Genomic DNA, 21,986 nt, shown 5'->3' with positions numbered 1-21,986 from the left:
AAGATTAACAATTTCATGAAAAAATTTCATAAGATTAACGATGAATGAGAGTAGTTTTTACGGTTTTTACAAATTGGAGTGGTTTTCATTTGATCGTTCCTCTATATAGGGGTGAGTTCAAATAAAAACCACTCAATTTGTAAAAACCGTGATAAATTGTTGATATATTATGCGAAGATTCATATAGTTTTATTTTATGCGAAGATTCAAGTTGTTGATAATTATATATAAAACAGATGGACATGTTCTGTTTCACATGTGAAATACTTCATTCGTTTCGTATATGTATTCATAGTTCTTTAACATTTCTTTGGTTCTCATCTTACTTATCATCTACAAACATATATGTATATGCACATCCATACATATATGCAAACACACACACACACACATGTATGTATATGCAAATACACATAGATGTACCAACACAAAAGTTTGCATGTGGCAGAAGAGCTTGAATTCATCATGAATAGTAATATACAACAGAATTTACACATGCAAGTTCTTAAATCTATTTGATCTTTCAATGAGATCAACATCACTTCATCTGCATACCTGCTTTCATCTCTATCCAACAAATATACAAATCTTGTGAGCTTGGAAACTCTCGGATTCACCCAACTTCAAATTATGGATCGGTAACACTTTACGTCTGCTCATAATGAAGAAATCCTGAGACGACAGATAGTTTGTAACCAGTCACAACAGGATACTAAAGCCAACAAAATGACCAAATTATGAGATGGTAGGGAGCACGGCATGTAGAAAAACCCAACGGTGTCTTCAACTAAATCCGTCAACAATTTTCACATGGACGGGGTATAAGTTTGACCTGAAAAGTCAACTCTTCGATCAAGATTACAGAATGTACAAACAATGGGAGTCAGGTTCTCTCTTTAAAGCAATCTATATACAATATCTCACCAAAGGGTCATTGGTCCAACGGTACCTGGGTTATTGGTACAACTCTGCCTCCCAGGAGGTCAGGTTAAGGGTTCAAACCTTGCCAATGGTGAAGAGTGTGACGTATTATATACTTCTTTATTGTGTTAATATAAAATACCTGATCATTGATCCAAAAGAGGACTTCCTTCTTTAGCAAGAACAAAGAGGCCACCATCCCCTCTTGATATCCTCAAGTCCTTATCGAGGAATGTAATTAGAAGCCAAGACTTTGTCCGTTCACCCGGAATGGGAATCTTAAGAGAAGGTTGACCCGAAATAACACCTGCTAAATTCACGACAACCTCTTGCAAAGCATCGAGAGGCTGCTGGACAGGTGACAAACTGATATTTTGGCCAAAAATATCCACATTTTGTGGAAGGCTTACATTTGACTTTATCTTTGGTGGCTGAAAACTCCCTTCCTTAAATTGTACCTGAATAAGCCCACAACATATATAAGCCGATTCAGTAAAATAAAGACAAATTGTAATAAGTCTACACAAATAGCGAACCATAGTCTAACAAATGTTTGCCTAGTATCCAACCACACCAAACCAAACCAGACCACATGAGCTTTGTATATCCCATCCGGAGGTGACGTCTGGAAAAGAAGGGGGGAAGATAATTACAGGCCTCAGTGTCAGGACCCAGAAATTTTCTTGAGCGGGTGCACCTTTAAGACATCTATTTTTTTCCCCCTATAATCAAGTGTGAGGGTGCACGGCCCCTCGGTCCTTAGTACCCGAAAGAGTAGAGCAGTTGTTTCCATGAAAATCCTGACTAGTGAAAAAAAGAAAAAGGGTACCTGTATTCTTGAGGGACTTCGGACTTCAAAGTTTGCGGATGCAGTTGATGTGAAAGTAGCAAAAGGGGTAGAAAAGGTAATCGAATTATCTATTGCAAGGCTGCTGGTATAGATTTCTTGACAAATCTTGTCAACCTTTAACAATGGGGTTGTGCCTGCGGCCAGAAGAGGTAATAGCTCAGAAAATGCAGTGTACCTGATAGATTCAGACAGCGAAATCATGGTAGATTACGGTTAGCACACAAACACAATGGGTACAGAATGTGAAATTAAAACAAAAATTGGAAATAAAATTTAATGAACACTAATGCTGATGCAGATTGACTTTAAGGAGAAGAAAAAGGTTTCATTTGGCATGTGAAGGAGGTGGACCTGCAAGGGATCACACACTTAGGGCCTGTTTATAAACAGCTTAATGAGCTTCATGAGACTCACAGCTCATTTGGTCAGCTATACATGACTGTTTGGTAGTGGCTTATGATATAGAAAGTGGCTTATTCAATAAGCTTCTAGGGAAGAGCTTTATTCGAAAAACAAAGTTTTTTTTCAGACCTGCCCCTCCCAATAAAAAAAAACATGCTTCTTCGATCTATGAAAAAACCTCCAAACAACTTCTCCAATCTATACAAACAGATTAATCCACACATACAACTTTATCCATACAAGACTTAATGGAAAACCAACCAAACAGCCCTTAGCCGAGCTTAAAACGATTTATGAGAAGTGTTAATAATTGTTAGTATTACAAAAGGTGCCGTTGCTTATATCAGAAGTGTTTGATTACTATGATATAAATCCTATAGTGTATAACAAGAGCTCATGAACTAGTTCCTATTACTTCTAATTCTAGAAATACAATATCATAAAAGAAGAAGAGAAGAGTAAGAAGAGATCTGGACCCTTGATCACCTTTTATCTCAAACCCACCCACGAATTGTGCTTGATACAAGGATTGATCCGGTGCATCCTAGTGCATCTTATCTCGGTACATCTCATCCTAATGTGCATACAAAGATGGAGATCCCTTATTACGCTTCTCACCAAAACCCAATCCTAATATATATAGTGAGAGAGACGAAGGATCGTGTGCGAATAGGAGTTAAGATGAGAAACGTAAGATGGGATCTGGACACGTCCATCACTTTTAATCACACCCATCCTATGAATTGCGCTTCTTACGGGAACCGGTTCAGGTGCATATCATTAGGGTTGATCTTCAACTAGGATTGATCCAAGGGTGGAGATCCCTTTTTACCCTTCTCACTATAACTTCCATTCTCACCGGAACCCTACCCTATATATATATATATATATATATATATATCACTAGCATTATATAAGCGAAGGATCGAGTGAGAAGGAGAGTTAAGCTGAGAAGCTTAAAAAAGGATCTGGACCCTTGATCACCTTTAATCTCAAACACACCCATGAATCGCAAGATATGGTTATTGATCTAGTGCATCTCATTCTAATGTGCATCCAACAGTAAAGATCCCTTCTTACGCTTCTTACCAACTCTTCTTCTCCCCGGAACCTAACCCTTAACATATATACCCTCAAACTTGGCAAATCTTGAAAAAACAAACCAATTGTAGGATAGATGGCGTAACCATGCTCTAGAGTGATTTGAAAAACAGATTTTCTCTAATCATTATACATATGAAAGCTCATTCTTTTGGGACAGAGGGGTTATGGAATAGTTTTTATACTCCCTTCACCAACAATTCCCAAAATAAATGCAACAATTCCACCTTTCCGTTATCGGTTAAGTATACCACTATAAGTGCAACATATCTCCTTTTGGTCAAAATTCATTTCAATACTTGTTATCAATTTCCATTTACTCCACATAATTTCCCTCTTTTGGTCTAAGGTCAAACTTGTTCATTGAAGTTGTTAAACATTACAATTAATTAGGGGGTGAGTTGAAATCAACCCTCTAAATCATACCCCATTTGCCCAAAAGGATCCAAGCTTTGATTGCACCTATTTTGAATTTGAATTTGAATTTGGAATGTATAAGGTGGAGTAATTGATAAGTGATAGATTGAAAGAGATCAATGAAACCCAACTGATGAATTCTATTTCGCAAAATGTCAGCATTGTGCAGAAGATTTTATGCAAGAAAACACAATATCAAAGGGATGATATCAAGTGTACTTACAGCAAAACCCAGTTGCCATCAAGAAGCTCCACCGCATCCGTAGGCGCCGGCGTCGGATTAGCCGCTTCTAACTGAGTCACCAATTCCATAACCTCCGCCCGTTCCTCCGGAGAAGCACGGATTCCGAGACCAGACCCATAAACACTGTCCACCAAACACCTCTTCAGCTCTTCAAGTTCACTATTACCCTCTACCGCCGTAGCTTCAACGACAGGACTGCCATTACCGCTAGCAGAAAACTGATCTGATTGCTCCGTCGCTCCTGTTCCCCATTCGTCATCGTCTTTCGGAGGATCAGACGTTGACAATCTCGTCAATGGTTCAATTTCCCCTTCAGATTTCTCCCCCCATTCGTCTGTCACCTTGGGCGACTGCAACCCATCTGATTCTTCGTCGTCGTTGATGGTTTGATCGACARGGTTCCAYCCGGAGTTGGCTGGGGGTTTGTTTGAGGAGAACCGAATGGATGTCGATTTGATTCTTCTGGGACGGAGAGAGAAAGATAGAGAAGTGGGGGCAGAGGGGCGGAGGATAGAGGAAGTGGGCGTGCTGGTGGTGGCAGTGGATGAGTTCTCGAAGAGGAGTGATGGACGGTGGAAGGAGAAGAGGAGAGCCATCGTTGTACTGGTTCTTGGTAGGTGGGTTTCCTTTCGATGTAAATTGCTACTTTTGTCCACGTGGTTTTATGGAAATCATTTGTTTTCGGTCTTACATTTTCCTTAAAAAAGAAAAAAGAGTAAACAATTTTGGTCCTCGTAATTTAGTGGAATTTTCGAAAGTGGGACATAAATTTTAGTAATTCTAGTTTCGGTCCTTATGGTTCTCATTTTGTTTTGAAAATGGTCCCCCATCACTAATTATGTTTGGTTTCTTTGTTAATGTCAGGGACATTTTCGTCTATTTAGGTTGCTTTCCTAATTCTCTTTAAAAATTAATTATATAATATATTGTATTTATTATAGAGAAATTAAAATTATCCACAATTATTTTTTTATAGAAAATTAAAATCATAGGAAATTAAAATCTGTATAAATATAATAAATTACCATAAACATTTTTTTATTTATTATTGGAAATTAAAATAAAACATTTTGTAAATTATCCATAAATATTTTTGATGATTAATTAATCATCAAAAATATTTATGGAAGATTTGCAAAATGTTTTGTTTAATTTGCAGATTTAAAATTTCTATAATAAATGGAAAAATATTTATGGGTAATTTATTTATTTATATGGATTTTAATTTTCTATGATTTTAATTTCCTATTAGAAAATTATTTATCAGAAAAATAATTATGGATAATTTACTATATTTATGGATTATTTTAATTTCCTATAATAAATACAATATGTTATATAATTAATTTTTTAAAAAGAATTAGGATGTAGTCTAAATGCACAAAAATGTGTTTGCCGTTAACAGAGAAAACTAACAGAATTGGTGATAAGAACCATTTTCAGAGCAAAATGAAAACCACAAAAACTTGAAGTTATCAAAGATTAATTTCCACTTTCAAAGATTTCACTAAACCAAGGGGAGCAAAGTTTGAATTTACTCTACATTTTATGCAAAAAAAAATTGGAATATAAAATTAAAATTAATTATGGAACACTACTTATTGCAGGCTTACGAAATAGCCAAAAAAATATTTTTTTTTTATTTCAATCAAAAGATAATAAAATAGTTATTAATTTATTTTAAGCATTCATATTTAAGAGTTGAATACAAACAAATAAACTTAGAGGTTTTTTGGCAGTTGCTGAATGATTTGGTGCAAAATGATTAAGTAGTCAGAATGATTAAAATACTCTTATAATATAGTGCAAAATGAAATACAATTGTTTGGTGATTATTCATAATGAAGTTAGGATGTTGAATGGTTAAGGGAGGTCCATGATACAAAATCATTCAGAGTATTTTAGAACCATTAAGAGATAGATTTTTTTTTGTCAAACAAGATTCATCTCTTAGTTATTCAATGGTTGTCTTTTAATAGAACTATTAAAAGGTAAACAAACAACCCCTTAAATGAAATCTTTTAAAATAAGAGCACCCCCATGGAATGAATAGAGATGGCAACGAGTTCAAATATATCGAGGATCAAAATTCTCATATGCATTCTTGTTTCCCACTCTTTATCTGTGTTCGGGAACAAGATTTCTTCTCCATCCCCATCCTAATCAGAGAATGAGAACCAAGAATTTTTCTCCGTTTGTTATTTTAATAATATCATTATCAATTTAACTACGTATTAGATCAAAAGCATATGAAAATGATAAGTGAATTAAGGAGTTTACGTTCACAAAATGTTAAACTTTTATATCAACAGGGAGTAAATCATAAATGTCTTAAAGTTCGAGGGGGTAAAACAGCAACAGGTCCAGAGTTGAGGGACCTGTTTTACAAGAAAATTAGAAACTTCATTTGGAGGTACGGTGTTTGCGTATGGCAGCAATTCAAGATGGCATGGCATGGTCATGATTTTTGACCTTTTTCAGCATATTTTTGTATACATACGTTGCTTTCAAGAAATTGAGAGAGTTTTTAGAGAGAGAGAGAAGGAAGAAGCCATTGATATTGGAAGTCCGTAGCTTCGTTTTTAAGTTCTCTATCGAACCCCAGTGACGTCATATCTAGAGGTGAACATGGTACGATATCATATATTTTTTTTCATATACCATGTACCAACCAATTATAATCGGTACATAAATTTTTATACCATGTACCAACCAACTATACTTAGTATCAACTTTTTTCTGTTGGTACGTGTTAATATGGTTTTGTACCAACATCGTAAAAGTTGAAGTTACACATTTATTTGTATCGACATATTTACCAACTAGATCTAAATGCAGTAAAATCATTGAGTATTCAAATAACATGTAGATATGTGTTGTACAATTTATCCAGTTATCCTTACTTACACAAACACTTAAATAGCTTTCATGTAATATAAACATTCACTAGTAGTCTAATATAAGCAACTATTGATGGGCGACGATGGACGGTGTAGGTGTGAACCAGTTACTAAGGCTGTTAAGTTGAGGCAAATGAATTCAATCAAGTTATGCATATACATCCATATTATAATTTATCAATATTTAAATAAGATAATTAAAATTTTAAAAATCAAAATATGGTGCATTATCTTTTAAACTTTAATTAATAAATAACTAAAAAATAAGTCGGTATGGTACGGTTTTATCGTGGTATATGACTTTTAATACCACGTACCAACAAAGTTTAGATAGTTGATATGATACTATCAATCAATTAAATTGATACAGTTAGTATTAGTATTGGTTGGTTTTTCTTGATACCTGTCCAACCATGCCTTAACGAGTTGTATATATTGATTTTTATTTATTAATATAAATTGCATTATGGCTCTTAGAATTCAGAAATTTGATTTCAGTAACAAAAATATTCGTGGAAATTTCAGAATGGTTGTTTGATTTTAAAAACACAGTTTTGACCTGGTTTTAGTTTTTGATGTTTATGAAATTACCAAAATACTCCTATAATCAAAGAACTGATACTTTAAGCAATATTTAAGAATTTTTGCTTTATAAAATTACTGACATGGTTTGAGACTTGGTATTTTTAGTTATTTATTTCTCTGGAGATGATTACAATTAATCATTCTATTAAGTAATTTAATGATGAGATTAAAGGTGTCGTATTTGAATTATATCAAGAAGTTTAATCCAAAATAGTGATTTTATATGGTTGCATAATGGTTGATTTGACGTTTTGGGAGTCATCAAGATCAAGTTTTAAACTTCGTGTTTGACTAAAGTTACTCAAGATTGACCGGATTGACGAAGAGTTGACTTTTTATCTCGTTTGACTCATATGGATTTTAAAGATGAGATCAAATAGAGATATTTGAGACATATTAAGAGATTCAGATTTTTAGTTTGATTTTAAATCGAGTCGAGTTTGACCATAGTTGTCTTTTGTTGACTTTTAGAGAGCTTGAGTCATTAATTGGATATGGTGATATAACATGTGTAGGTCTTCAGTCAAAAGCTATTAATAATCGATATACATGGACATGCAAAGTCTTAATGAGACTTACAATGAGATGCATACATACGTACAAATTTATTTTGGACATTATATGATTTGTATGGTGATCTGTGCTTATGCATGATGTTTTAGTTTTCATACATGTTACAATATATTTACATGTATGTTGTTTTATGATCAGTTTGCATTCGTTATGATTATTGTTTTCAAACAATTCTAGCATGCGCCAATTTCATAGGATAGAATTATGATCAATTTTAAGGGGTGAACATTTAATGAGTAAGTCATGGATAAGTGGCACGATATAAACAAGTGGGTGATTGAACAAAACAAACAATTTAACCCAGGGTATGTTAGTGACTAAATGACTCATACCCGATCAGAAAAGTTATAACATCTCATTTCTTTCAGTGTTGCCTATTTTTAGAAAATGCATATGCATACTATTTGATATAGAGTTTACAAGTTAACATTTGAAATGTGAAATGATTTTATTCGCACAAACAATGAACTTACTGAGCCTTTTAAACTGATTATAGTATGTACCTCATTGACAAAAGGTTCAATGTTAGAAAAAGAAAAAGGGCACACACAGATACTTGTCCTGTTCATTAAGGGTGCGTTTGGTACGTGGAACAGGGTGGAACATGACAGGACAGGACACACTTGTCCCACGTTTGGTATGTTTTTAAGTGGAACTAACTTGCACACACATGGGACACGGGTGTTCACCCTTTACCCCTGGAACTAAGTGGAACAGGCTTTTTTTTACTAATCTACCCTCCATCGCACTCGCTCTTCCATGCTCAGACCCTCCATCGCACTTGCTCCTCCATGCTCAGATTGCCTCCATCGCACCCTCATCGTGCGTCCTTCCCCATCGGCGACGGCGACGGGAGGTTTGAATCGATTTCCTTCTCCATCGCACCCTCCTTCTCCTTCATCAGGTACACGATTTCCTTCTTCATCGCTATGTTTGAATCGATTTACTTTTGCTAGGTTTGAATCGATTTAGGGTTTGCTAGGTTTGAATCGATTTAGGGTTTGCTTTGCTTGAATCGATTTAGGGTTTGCTGGTTGCTTTGCTTGAATCGATTTAGGGTTTGCTGGTTGCTTTGCTTGAATCGATTTAGGGTTTGCTGGTTGTAATGCTTGAATCGATTTAGGGTTTGAATCGATTTATGGATCTGTTTCCTGTAAAATTGGGTTTGATCGAAATTTGTCACTGTAAAATTGATTGAAGTTGTATAAAATCGATTTAGGGTTTGAATAATTTAATAATTGATCTGAATCGATTTAGGGTTTGCTGTAAAATTGATTGTCACAGTCGAAATTTGTCACTGTAAATTTGTCACTGTAAAATCGATTTAGGGTTTGAAATTTGTCATTGTAAAATTGGGTTTTGATCATGGTGGTTAGAATTCTAGGATTGACTCAGTAGGGGTAAATTGGTCATTTTAACCAGTTCTGTCTAGTCCTATCATGTCTTACCAAACGCTGAACAGCTGTCCTGTCATGTCCTGTTCTGTCTCGTTCTGTCCTGTCCTGTCCTGTCTGCGTACCAAACGCACCCTAAGGTTTAATATTTGTGTTTAGACATTTATGTTGGATAAACTTGTAATGCAGCCCGATATGGGTCGAGTTTGCATTTAAGTTACATCTTTATTATTTTAACCTAGCTTCCGTTGTAAACGGTTTAATCTAGCCGTTATTTTGGAGTTATTACAGAAAAGTTATTGATTGTTACATGACATTATTCATGGTGAAAATAAAGGATTACAGTTATATATATATATATATATATATATTCTTTGGGTTTTTCATTTTGTTATATTATACATATACTGTCTATATATTTATATAAAAACTTATCATTAAATACTCGGAGTCGGAGATCCCATCTCTACTTAACAGATTCGGGAATTCTCTATCCCCGATCAACTCAAAATTTCCTATTATACATAATATTTTTGCCATCTCTATTTGTGAACCATTTTTTTGGCTCCACGATAGGCATCTTGAAAAATATACCATTGGGGAACTGAGTTGCTGATGTGGACATGAGTAGAATCACTTCGTATCTAAGGAGCGGTTTGTTGAAAAAAAAATCACCGCTTTACATAAATCGTTCCTTTACGTTTGTTGAAACTATACCAATTATCATCATTGTTCTAATTTCGTATAAGACATCCCTATGTTTAAATCTGTTTCATTATGGCCTTTAAATCCGTTAAATATTTTGTCTGTCAACTGACGTATATTTGTGGAAAAAAAAATCTCCTTCAGTATCATTTGTTGTATGTCATATATTTAACAAAATAATTAACAATATGGAATGTGATGTTATAGATACTGAAAAACATTAATCATTAATATCACATGTAATATTATATGTCAAATATAAGAATGATTAAAAATCTCTTGTGGTCACGCAAGTTCAAATGCGATGACTCCGGATTACGTGCAAAACAGGTGGTCGCCCCGGGATTAGTCGGTTCACATAAAAGATTGTATATCCAAGTTAATCAAAGTAAATGTAAAACACAAAAAATTATTAACAATATCATATATGATACTATATAGAGTAAAACGAAATCATTATAATATCATATTTGATTAAAATATTAATTAACGAGTTTAAATCATTGAAAATCACAAAAAAAAAAAAAAAATCATGTGACACGAACAAATTGTGATTAAAAATAATGCAAAATCAAAACACTAAATCAAGTCTTGAAATTAATCTAACAAGAAAGATTGTAGAAGAGACTTTAACTAAAATAGACAATAATGAAAATCATTTAATCCATTTAAAATAGACTAGAAGGATATTTGTGTAATTCAACGAAATATATTTCAATTTTAATGTTTCGTTTTATTTTTTTGGTATCTGTCGATATTATAATATGAATTTATTTGGTTTTTAGCAAACAATAATGTTTTTTTCAAATATAAATTTGAAGATATTATAAAAATTAAAAAATATATAAAAGTTCTCATTTTTTTGTGTAATTTCTTTAATTCAATTTTTTTATTATAATTTAATTTATGTTTAACAACAAAGTAGTTTGTTTTTGGTTTGATAATATAATTTTTATAAAGATAATAACTAAGTATTTAATTATAAATCAATAATTATCCTAATTATATTTTAGATATATTTAAAATGAGAATTTTATCCTGTATTTGATTGTATTTATCTATAGTTAGTTACGCGAATTCAAATATGGAGCTTAATAAGTTGTACTTATGTACAATTTATTTGTAATCTTGAATTTTAAGTAATATGCGTTAATAAGCGATATTTCATGTATAAAAGATAGTTTTTAATAGTTTTTGTCAAATACTTTATAATATAATATAGATAAATATCGAAATGGTTCAATCCATTGATTTTCTATGGCATAATTATGAACCCTTTTTTTCAAGGGAAATTATTTAATCCCTTGATTTTTTTCCCCTTAATTTACCCTTCATTAATCACTAATAAATTTTAGTCATTTAATTAAAATAATGTAAGTCCTAAATAAAATATTTCAAAATTACTTAAAAAATGATATAAAAATAAATTACATTTAGATATTCAATATCATATTTATATGATTTCTATTGAATCATCAATAATATATGTTAATAATGAATGATATTATATTCACGTGTTTTAAAATCCAGACATCTAACAATCAATTTCCTTTTGATCGATAATATTAATGTGTTTTTTGGTCGATTTCATTTTGTATTGTCTATAACATGACATACACGTTGGTTTGTATCCTATACACAATCACATATGATTCAATAAACTTGAATGAACATAGCTGTTGTGTCATCATTTACAATATCACATGTGATTGTACATATGATCATGATACTGGTACATGATCCTATACATGATCACATGTGATTGTGTATGTGATACCGTACATGATCACATGTGAGTATACATAAAACCACTTTTAATCCTAGAAAAGATATATATGAATATGAGTGTATGAAAAGATATATAAAAATATGAGTGTCAAATTAAAGAGAAATGAATGTTTTTTTTTTGGAATATTTTGTTTAATTCCCATTTCTACCAAATTTTAAATATTTTATCTATTTTTTAAAAAATAAATACCTTAAATAACTTATAATGAATTAAATGAGTTTTATGTCCTTATTATTCATTTTTTGGAAAAAAAAATTATTTGATCACAATTCTTGTTTAAACCCGATAGAACAAGTTCCCCTTAGTCACTGCTATAGTTGACTCAGTATCAACCCTTTCTTCCAGATACGCATATACACATTCTGTGTATATATAAAACATAAAGGTAAAAATTGATTTGACTTTATTTTAATTAGTCACCGGAATTGAATTTTTTGTTAAAATTTGTTTGATCCAAATAAACAAATTATGCCAACGAATCAAATTTTAAAAAGGATAATACGACAAAGGTTGACTTTTTTGAAGCAGGTTAAGGTTGACTTTTTACATTTTGTTCAGGAATTTAAGAAAAAAAAAGAGTAGATGGAAAATAATGAGAAATAAAATCAAATAGAATCATAGGAACTTGAGATAGAAATGGTATATTTATCTTATAAAAAATTGTACAAATTAAGATCTAACTGCTAAATATATGAAACTTCGTTATTTTTTTTTATTTTTCTTAACATTTTACTTGTTAACCAGTATTATAAGTCAAAATGATCAATTTAATCAGTTTCAATAAGTATAATGATTTATTTATTTAAAAGAATATTTAGAAATTTTATTGTTCTAAATATGAAAGTTATAAGTAGATTAATTTTTTCAGAGTTCCAATTTAAATAAAGTAATTAAAAAAATATTTGGTATTATTTTTATCGTTCTGATATAAGTCAAATATTTTTGTATTGGACCAAATTACTTATCGTAGTGTTTTTTTCCCCATTGCCTTAAAAAACGTTAAAATTGAGTAGGGGTATTCATCTACACACCATACAAACCGTCCATACTGTAAAATACAATTTGTAACTCTCGTGATGCGCTTTACAGTTTGTATTTTCATCAAACTGCACCGCATTGGATATTATATATATATATATATATATATATATATATAGTTATATACATATTTAAATATATACGAAGAATCGTGTGAGAATAAGAGTTAAGGTGAGAAGTGTAAGAAGATATTTGCACTCTTGATCATTACTATTGATTTAATATATCTCATTTGTGTTGATCTAACGATTCACTTCAATTATAACTGATTCAAAGATAGAGATCCCTTCTCACCATAACTTTAAATCTCACAAGAACCCAAACCCATATATATATATATATATATATATATACACACACACACACATATATAGTCATTTATCAAATGAAAATAGTTAATACATCAATGACTATTAACTTATTAGTTTTTTCAGTTTTCCTTTTAAGTTTTTACGTTACAAATTTTTTATTTGAGTTATTTTTATTTGTCTTTTGTCAAACATTAATCGTGGTCGAAATTGGGTTTTTGTTAACTTTTAAGATTTACTTGGATAAATCACCAAACTATTTGGTTTTTACACTTTTTTTTACTTATGCATTTCGTACATATCGAAAGTTTTTATTATATGGAATATCAGAGCAACATCGTCGAATTTATTTTAAAGTTGTGATTTTATAATAATTTGACTGAAATATATTATGTTCAAACCGCATAAATTATACCGTACTGTATCGCACTTTGTGGTATTATTTTTTACGATTTAAAACATATAATATATGATTTATGATTTGCAAACCTTATACACAATATGATTTACAGTTTAACTCTAAACCACATCAAATCGCAATAGAAACACTCCTCAATTTCGTTCAATACAAAGATGTTTGACTTTTACAAATAAGCTGACTTTTTGAGAGGGAAGTAGAGTGTGACACTGTAGAGTCAACAAGTCAAATTAGTTTTTGTAGACCCATCTTTTACACATAGTCAACATACTCTAAATACACATTAATTATAAAGTAATTTATATTTATAAAAAAATATTATTATAAAGTAATTTATATTTATATATTTTTTAAGAAAATTATTTAATATTTATATTTAACTAATACATATATAAGATTAGATTTCGATGAGAAATAAAGTTATAGTGAGAAACATAAGAAGAGATGTATACTTTTGAATTAATCTTCAAAGTATATCGAGATGCATCAGGTGATTCTCTTCTAAAACATAATTCATGGATGAGTATGAGATTAAAATGGTTCAGATCTTCTCTTACGTTTCTCACCATAATTTTCTTCTTACACGGTCCTTTGTATATATATATATACACACATATATATATATATATATATACACACATATATATATATATATATATATATATATATATATAACCAGAAAAAAAATTAATGACACATGCTATTATTTGAAACAATAGTGGATGATAATAATTAACTCTAACTATTACTCCATGCTTGATATAAATTGCAAATAATTATATATGCTTGTTGTATAATTATATAATGATATAAATTATTATTTCACTGAAAAAAAAAGTTATGGATATAATAATAATATAAGAGTATGATTAAAAATATATATAAATTAGGAATAAAAGTATCTCTAAAATAAAGAAATAAATATTTTATTTTTATTTTACTTTAACATATGTTTTTAATATTGTTTATTTAAAATAGAAAATAAGTAGAGAACACTCGAAATTTAACAAATCTCTAAAATATAATGAGGGGAGAGAGAAATGATATTTTTATTTTTTTCTTCACCAAAAGTTATTATTATTTTATATAAAGTTTTTTTTAAATATATTGAGATAATAATATTATATAATACTTTAATAATATAATTAATGTTGAAATCTTTAAAATAAAAAAATCTATTAAAGTTGAATATAATTTTTTTTTTAATTTTGACTTTTAATTATTTACAATAAAAAATATAAAAAATATGTTAAAGATGCTCTAAGGAATATACTTACAATATTCTATTTATCATTTAAATTCTTATAATAATTAGTTGACGACGAACAACTTTTTACATTATTTTCGTTGAAGAAATGTTACAAACGACTAAAATTGGTTTGACCAATTTCTTCCCGTTCAATCAATTTATAATAATAAGATCAAACGAGAACAAAGAAAATGAAAATACCATGATTTTATATTAAAATCACATGTGATTATGGAATATGATCAACATAGAGGTGTATAGGTGACTTGACCCGCTTCCTAAATTGCAAACAAAAGTCAAACGTAATCTTATATGATTTTACATGTGATTTTTAGTATAGTACATGTGATTTGTCGTTTTTATGTTATCTTATTTGATTACGGTTTTCATTGTACCGAATATATATTATAGACTTGGGATCATGTGAGCCCGATCTGTTTTCGTAAGACTCGTAAGACCATCTTTTTACACTTGAAACTTCACAACAAAAATTTGTGAATGTAACTTTTACAATGTTTTTGTTATGAATGTTCGTTTTTTTTTTTATCTTCACAATGTTTTGTCGTTATGTTTCAAGTATAAGAATGCAGTCTTACGAAAACAAGCTAGTCTCAAGTGAAACCAACCCTAACATTATGAAGGTAAAAAAACTCGAACCTTCGCAACAAAAACATTGTAAAGGTAACATTCACAATGTTTTACTGTGAAGTTTCAAGTGTAAGAAAAAAAATTATCTCACGGATTTCACAAAAACAATTCGATCTCACGTTATCCTATATATATATATATATATATATTATAATATGTTTATTAGGGTTTTTTTTATTTGTTTCAAATTTTAAGCTGACTTTGATATGAGAAACGCATGTATCCTCGAATGAATTAATGCCACGTGTGTGAAACTGCCAAGTAGGTCAAAGAGGAGTCAATCGGTTTCCTCTTCCCCCACCCTCACTGTATTTAAGGTCTCATTTACCACCAACCCAACCAAAATTATATCTCTTTACAACAAACACTGGGAGCTTCATATCAGAAATTACACCCAACACCGGTAACTTCATTGCTCTCTCTCTCTCCCTCTCTCACACACACACACACACTCGCTCTCTCTCACTAATGTGTGTGTGTGTGTATATATATATATGTAATGTTTCAACTTTAATGGTCGTTTTGGGCTTGGAATACAAGACCTTGAATGTTTTCTTCTTTAAACGGCTAAAAAAAACTCAAAATCTGCGTATTTGTTTCATGGTGTAGAGTCCAAAACAATGTGGTTAAGTTGTCTTCATTTTTGTGTATTTTTCTCATAATTTTTTGTGGGTTTTTGTGATTGAAAATCCCTTTTAATTTTGCATGTAGCCAGATAACGATTTTCTGACATTTTTAGTCCAAGTCTTTGAAGTGAAATCCATATGGTCTCGATCGATCTTTCCGATTTTCTTTTTTTGTAGAAGAAAGATGTTCGGAGATTGTCAAGTGATGTCAAGCATGGGTGGTGGAAGTGGGATTTCATCTGAATCCATTTTTCCTAACTTCAACTTCATGCCTTTCACCGATTTCTCTTCCATCATCCCAGTAATCTCTCTCTTCTCTCTCTCTCTCTCTCTCTCTATATATATATATATATATATGTATATGTGTGTGTGTGTGTGAATGTTGGTGATTATTTGCAGAAAGAGGAGATGGAGAGCATGGTGAGATCAGGGAAAGAGGAGATGGACAGTGGTGGGTCGGGAAGCGATCAAATTGAAGGAGGATTGTCTGGAAACGATCAAGATGCTGATCAACAGCAACCCCCTGCAAAGAAGAAGCGTTATCACAGACACACCGCTCACCAGATCCAAGAAATGGAAGCGTATGCGTCTATCTTTCAGTCTTTCCATCTTAATTTCCTTATATTTATATATATATATATATATATATATATATTCTAAAGGTTTGACTTTTGTTGTTGTTGGTTTTGGATAGGTTGTTTAAGGAATGCCCACATCCAGATGATAAGCGAAGGATGAGATTAAGCCAAGAACTTGGGCTTAAGCCACGCCAAGTCAAATTCTGGTTCCAAAATCGTCGTACCCAAATGAAGGTGCGCACGTTAGCATCCATTCTTCTTCTAGTTTGCTTGGTTTGACTTGACTTGGCTGGATGTAATACATGTTCTCATTTTCATGGAGAAACCTAAAATTTAATGCCAACCGTGAAACGTACATAAACCAAAACCAGCACAGATTTCAAGAAGACGTGTTTTGATTCATCTGTATGTATATGTATATGTGTGTATATATATATATATATATATGTATGATGTGTTTGTACTTTACAAGCAAAGATTGCATATTAGTATAAAATTAAAACTGTTTTTGATTTTTATTTGTATTAATTAATTTGTAAACTGTTTTTTAAACCACAAAAAAATAAAAATAGGATCAAGCTTCTAATTTATAATAAATTATTTGTGAATTAATTTTAGTGTTTTATTAAAATATATGAGTTTTGTTTTGATAACCATGGATGTTCGATCGATATCTTATGTTGTGTACCATAATTAATCAGATGCGGTACCGAAGAAAATAGTCACGAATATATTAGAACTTGTAATTAATAGATAAAAGTTATATATAAGGATTTATCCTTTCACATTTGTAAGTCCAAAATCATTTAAGGCATACATTATTGTGTTTTTTTTTTCTGGATTTTAAAGCTTAATTTCATTAAAGACAAATACATTTGTTTTACTTGATTTAAAAAGTAGCTAAAAATAAATTGTAACACTTTATAAACCATAAAAAAACCCAAATCAAGTTTTTTCATTACATGTAAGGAGGATGTGTGAGTTTATTTGTTCTATTTGCGGTATATAATATTTTATATATCTAAAAAAAATACCCAAATCAAGTTTTTTCCTTAAAATATTATTATTTTTATAATCTGATTTTGTGTTTTTAATTAAAACATATCTAACTATAAAACACCCATTTCCCATCTAATTTTTCATTTTTCTTTATTAATATATGTATAATTATTATGAAATCTGTATCTAATAAATGTAACAGTAACATTTCATCTTGAGCACTTGAAATATGGTGAAACTTGATTGAGAGGGGGTTGGGCATGGTTGGCTGAAAAGCGCACGTTAACCACAACCATGCGCTTGGGTGACTGTAGAGATGCATTTACTGAAATTGGTTGCTTTCAACCTGCATTCCATTAATATACGCTGGTGGGGTGCACGGTCAACCCCTATACCTCCTGCAACATGAGCCTCCCAAGGGGAGCACACTCTTTAAATATATATCCTTTTAGGGTTAGGGTTATTATCAGCTTCCTTCACTCACTACTTGTTACTATACTAATATTTGTGACTCATCACTTCATGGGCTCCATTGCTGTGTGGTATTATTGACCTTGTGTGTGTGAGTGTCACCTGCCCTACTGCATTTATTGCTTGTACATTGTGCATTATTACTTTTACATCGAGTTGTCGAATAGACGTGGTCGGGCTCAATTGGTTTTGTTTTCGTATATTTGATAGTTGTGTATGTCTAAGTCAACTTATACGCATCTCAACTAATCCTCTAGATTCTAAAGTTAATAGCTAAAGGACTATTGACCTTTGGAAAGCAAACTCAAGTTCTTGACTGAGCTACCCTTCAGGGCTATGTTTTGTTTAGGCATCTAATATATTATGGTTAAATTTTTGTTATGTAGGCACAACAAGATCGGGCGGATAATGCCGTCCTTAGGAACGATAACGAGAATTTAAGAATTGAGAACAGTCGGCTACAGAATGCGTTGCACGCGCTTGTTTGCTCAAACTGTGGAGGGTCTACGATGTCGTTTGATGAGCAACAACTTCGAATGGAAAACGCTCGGCTCAAAGAGGAGGTACCTAATCTAGAGTCACTTCGGGGTTCAGTTTCGCGGTCCCCAATTGCTTTATTAGCAACTAATTATTGTTACATTATGCATTTCAAAAATTAAACCGGAATCAATTGTGTTTTTCGCAGTTGGATCGTGTCTGTCTTATTGCTAGTCAATTCTGTGGGAGTGATCCTTTGCAAACACAAGGACAGGGTCCTCTCCCTTCATTGATGACCTCTAATCAGCTGGATTTGGACATGAATATGTATCCCAGGCCAAATGATCAAGAGGGCATGCCAAACTGCAGTGAAATGATGCAGATGAATCCTTTAATGGCACCTGAAGGTCCCAATTTTGCTGCTGCTAATGGGTTAATCATCATGGATGATGAAAAACCTCTTGCAATCCAATTTGCGCTATCATTCATGGATGAAGTTGTTAAGATGTGCAGGTTTGGTGAACCCCTTTGGACCAGGGTTAATGATGCTGGCAAAGAAGTGCTTAATTTTGAAGAGCATGCCAAGATGTTTCCATGTCTGATTAACCGGAAAACGGATTTGAATGAGTTGAGATATGAAGCATCGCGTAGTAGCTCAGTTGTGATCATTAACAGTATCACCCTGGTTGATGCTTTTCTTGATGCAGTATGCCACTTGTTTATGCTAGATTATTTGTGTTTTTCTTGTTCAGAAATGGATATTGTGTTCACTAATTTCTTGGTTTTAATCTTCCCCAATTCGGGTGTTTTAGGATAAATGGATGGAGTTGTTTCCCTCAATCATCTCGCGCGCGAAAACCCTCCAAGTTATCACTTCTGGTGTTAATGGAAACGCAAATGGTTCGCTGCACCTGGTGCGTTTATGTGTTTAATTCATATGACCTTGCTGGAAATCGATCAAAACAGTGGATCTTTTTGTGAGTTTGATCAGCAAATTATATGATTTCTTGTTACATTCTTTTTGTTACAAACAGATGTATGCTGAACTGCAAATGCTATCACCACTTGTGCCAACGAGGGAAATTCATTTCCTCCGTTATTGTGCACAAAATGGCGAAGATGGAACTTGGGCTATCACTGATTTCCCGTTGGACAGCTTTCACGATACTTACCAGCCCTCGCTTACTAGATACAAGCGTCGCCCCTCAGGCTGCATTATACAAGACATGCCTAATGGCTATTCAAGGGTGAGAAATCTACTACCATATCAATATTGATCTTGTTATATATATATATATACTTGTGAACTCATATGAGGGTTTTCACGGAAATAACTGTTCTACTTTTAAGATAGAGATCAAGTCTTCATAAATCTAATTACCCTCCCAAACCCCACCTCCGGATGGGATATAGATACTAGGTCCATTTGGTTTGGTTTGGTTTGGTTTGGTTTTTATGTACTTATGAGCCCTCTTTTTGGATTTAGGTTACTTGGGTTGAACATGCTGAGGCTGAGGATGAGCCAGTTCATGGGATCTTTGCTGATTATGTCAGCAGCGGGATGGCATTTGGAGCGAAACGATGGCTAGCTGTTTTACAACGCCAATGTGAGAGGCTCGCAAGCCTTATGGCCCGAAATATATCTGATATTGGAGGTACTCTTTACCAAACTTTGACAAACATTAATTTCATATATGCTATACACTCATCATCTGATAATCTAGGGTTACATTTTTAATCTTGTTTAACTGATTAATCTTGCTGATCAATAAATGGGAATAATTGTATGTTTACAGCCATTCCATCACCGGAGGCAAGAAAGAATTTGATGAACTTGGCTCAGAGGATGGTGAGGATGTTCTGTCTTAACATCACCGGGTCGTGTGGGCAATCTTGGACTGCACTTTCCGACTCAATGGAGGACACGGTGCGAATAACGACCAGGAAAGTCACTGAACCAGGCCAGCCCCATGGCTTGATTCTGACCGCGGTATCCACAACGTGGCTTCCTCATCCTCACTATCAAGTCTTTGATCTTTTGAGAGATGAACGCCGCCGTTCTCAGGTTCGTGAATACATCAAGTTTTTCATATTATATATACATTTCGATTTTGTTCTAATTAACCTGTTGTGGTTTATTGTATGATGATTAACTTCAGCTTGATGTGCTCTCAAATGGGAACCCGTTGCAAGAAGTGGCTCACATTGCAAATGGCTCTCATCCTGGAAACTGTATCTCTCTTCTTCGTGTTAATGTAAGCTTATCTTGGAACACTTTTATGGAATTATGAAAAATTTAGCAGATTTATTTTGATAAAAATATAGCAACATTTTCTTCTATCTTGTAACAGGTGGCTAGCAATTCATCCCAGAATGTTGAGCTGGTGTTGCAGGAGAGTTTCACTGATGATTCTGGTAGTCTTGTAGCCTACTCAATTGTGGATGTGGATGCCATCAAACTTACCATGAATGGTGAAGATCCATCATGCATCCCTCTCCTCCCCCTAGGGTTTGTTATTGTCCCGGCGGGACAAAACCCTGCAGGCAACCTCAGCTCCACCAGCGCCACCACCAGCATCGGGAACACAACTGAATCTGGAGGAGGCTGCCTACTGACTGTGGGACTGCAAGTGCTGGCCAATGCCTTACCCACTGCAAAACTCAATCTCTCGAGTGCCAACACTGTTAACAACCATATACAAAGTACAGTGCATCAAATCATCGCCGCCCTTGGTGGGGTTGCCGGTAATAACGGCATTGGTGGTGGTGGTGGTGGTGGTGGCCACAGTGGGAGTCAGTGTGCTGATGATGGTGATAATGGTGGTGGGTTTGATGAACAACCAACTACTAGACCACCCAAGAAAGTTGATTCCAGCCCAACTTCAAAGGTTAATTAAACTATTAATTAACCAAAAACAGACTATTATATAGTATTATGGTTTCCTTTTCTTCTTATTTTTTAAGCCAAAAAACTTGAAAAAAAACCATGGATGTGCAAGCAAGTGTGGTTTGTGTATTGAAGTAGGGTAGGGTTAAAAGGGTAAAAATGTCAAGTTAGATGACATTATGGTGTTTCTGATCAAGGGTCAGAGTGTGTAATGAAGAAGGTGGTTGGTAGGTAGAAAGAGAGTCTGCAACATCAATCAATGGAAGAAGGTGGTGGGGGAGAAGGTGCATGGTAACAGGGGTAGTCAAGAGCGCACCAGATAAGTTCCTTGGATGACCTTTTAGGGTTTTGGGACTAAAGCAGTCAGCATCAAGGATAATGGTTCGGGAATTGACTTTCTTTGCTT

At 32.9% G+C, this 21,986-nt stretch overlaps 2 protein-coding genes across 3 annotated transcripts; one reads left to right on the top strand and one right to left on the bottom strand.

The window, feature by feature from the left end:
• Positions 1-423: 423 nt before the first annotated feature.
• Positions 424-4,575, bottom strand: LOC112527770 (plastoglobulin-1, chloroplastic-like). Of its 2 annotated transcripts, none has more exons than XM_025138566.1 (4): positions 3,915-4,575; positions 1,751-1,946; positions 1,064-1,379; positions 424-832 (listed from the first exon to the last, which is right to left on the bottom strand). In XM_025138566.1, the coding sequence occupies exons 1-3, from the start codon at positions 4,529-4,531 to the stop codon at positions 1,068-1,070; spliced, it is 1,125 nt and encodes a 374-aa protein (XP_024994334.1). In that variant the 5' UTR covers positions 4,532-4,575; the 3' UTR covers positions 424-832; positions 1,064-1,067. The 2 variants fall into 2 exon arrangements, with proteins under 2 accessions (XP_024994334.1, XP_024994333.1); XM_025138565.1 differs by having other exon boundaries at positions 424-672.
• An 11,777-nt stretch (positions 4,576-16,352) lies between these two features.
• On the top strand, positions 16,353-21,590 carry LOC112528724 (homeobox-leucine zipper protein HDG5-like). Its single transcript, XM_025139755.1, has 11 exons — positions 16,353-16,469; positions 16,568-16,749; positions 16,863-16,980; positions 18,603-18,779; positions 18,902-19,399; positions 19,506-19,607; positions 19,728-19,940; positions 20,180-20,348; positions 20,490-20,758; positions 20,853-20,948; positions 21,045-21,590. Exons 1-11 carry the CDS (start codon positions 16,353-16,355, stop codon positions 21,588-21,590), a joined length of 2,487 nt encoding a protein of 828 aa, XP_024995523.1.
• The last annotated feature ends 396 nt before the right edge of the window (positions 21,591-21,986 follow it).

Source organism: Cynara cardunculus (genome assembly GCF_001531365.2).
Source record: "Cynara cardunculus var. scolymus isolate 2C chromosome LG 15, CcrdV1, whole genome shotgun sequence".
In the NCBI taxonomy this organism is placed as follows: Eukaryota; Viridiplantae; Streptophyta; class Magnoliopsida; order Asterales; family Asteraceae; genus Cynara; species Cynara cardunculus.
The sequence above is the reverse complement of the archived record's forward strand: the minus strand, read 5'-3'. Positions and strand labels throughout refer to the sequence as shown.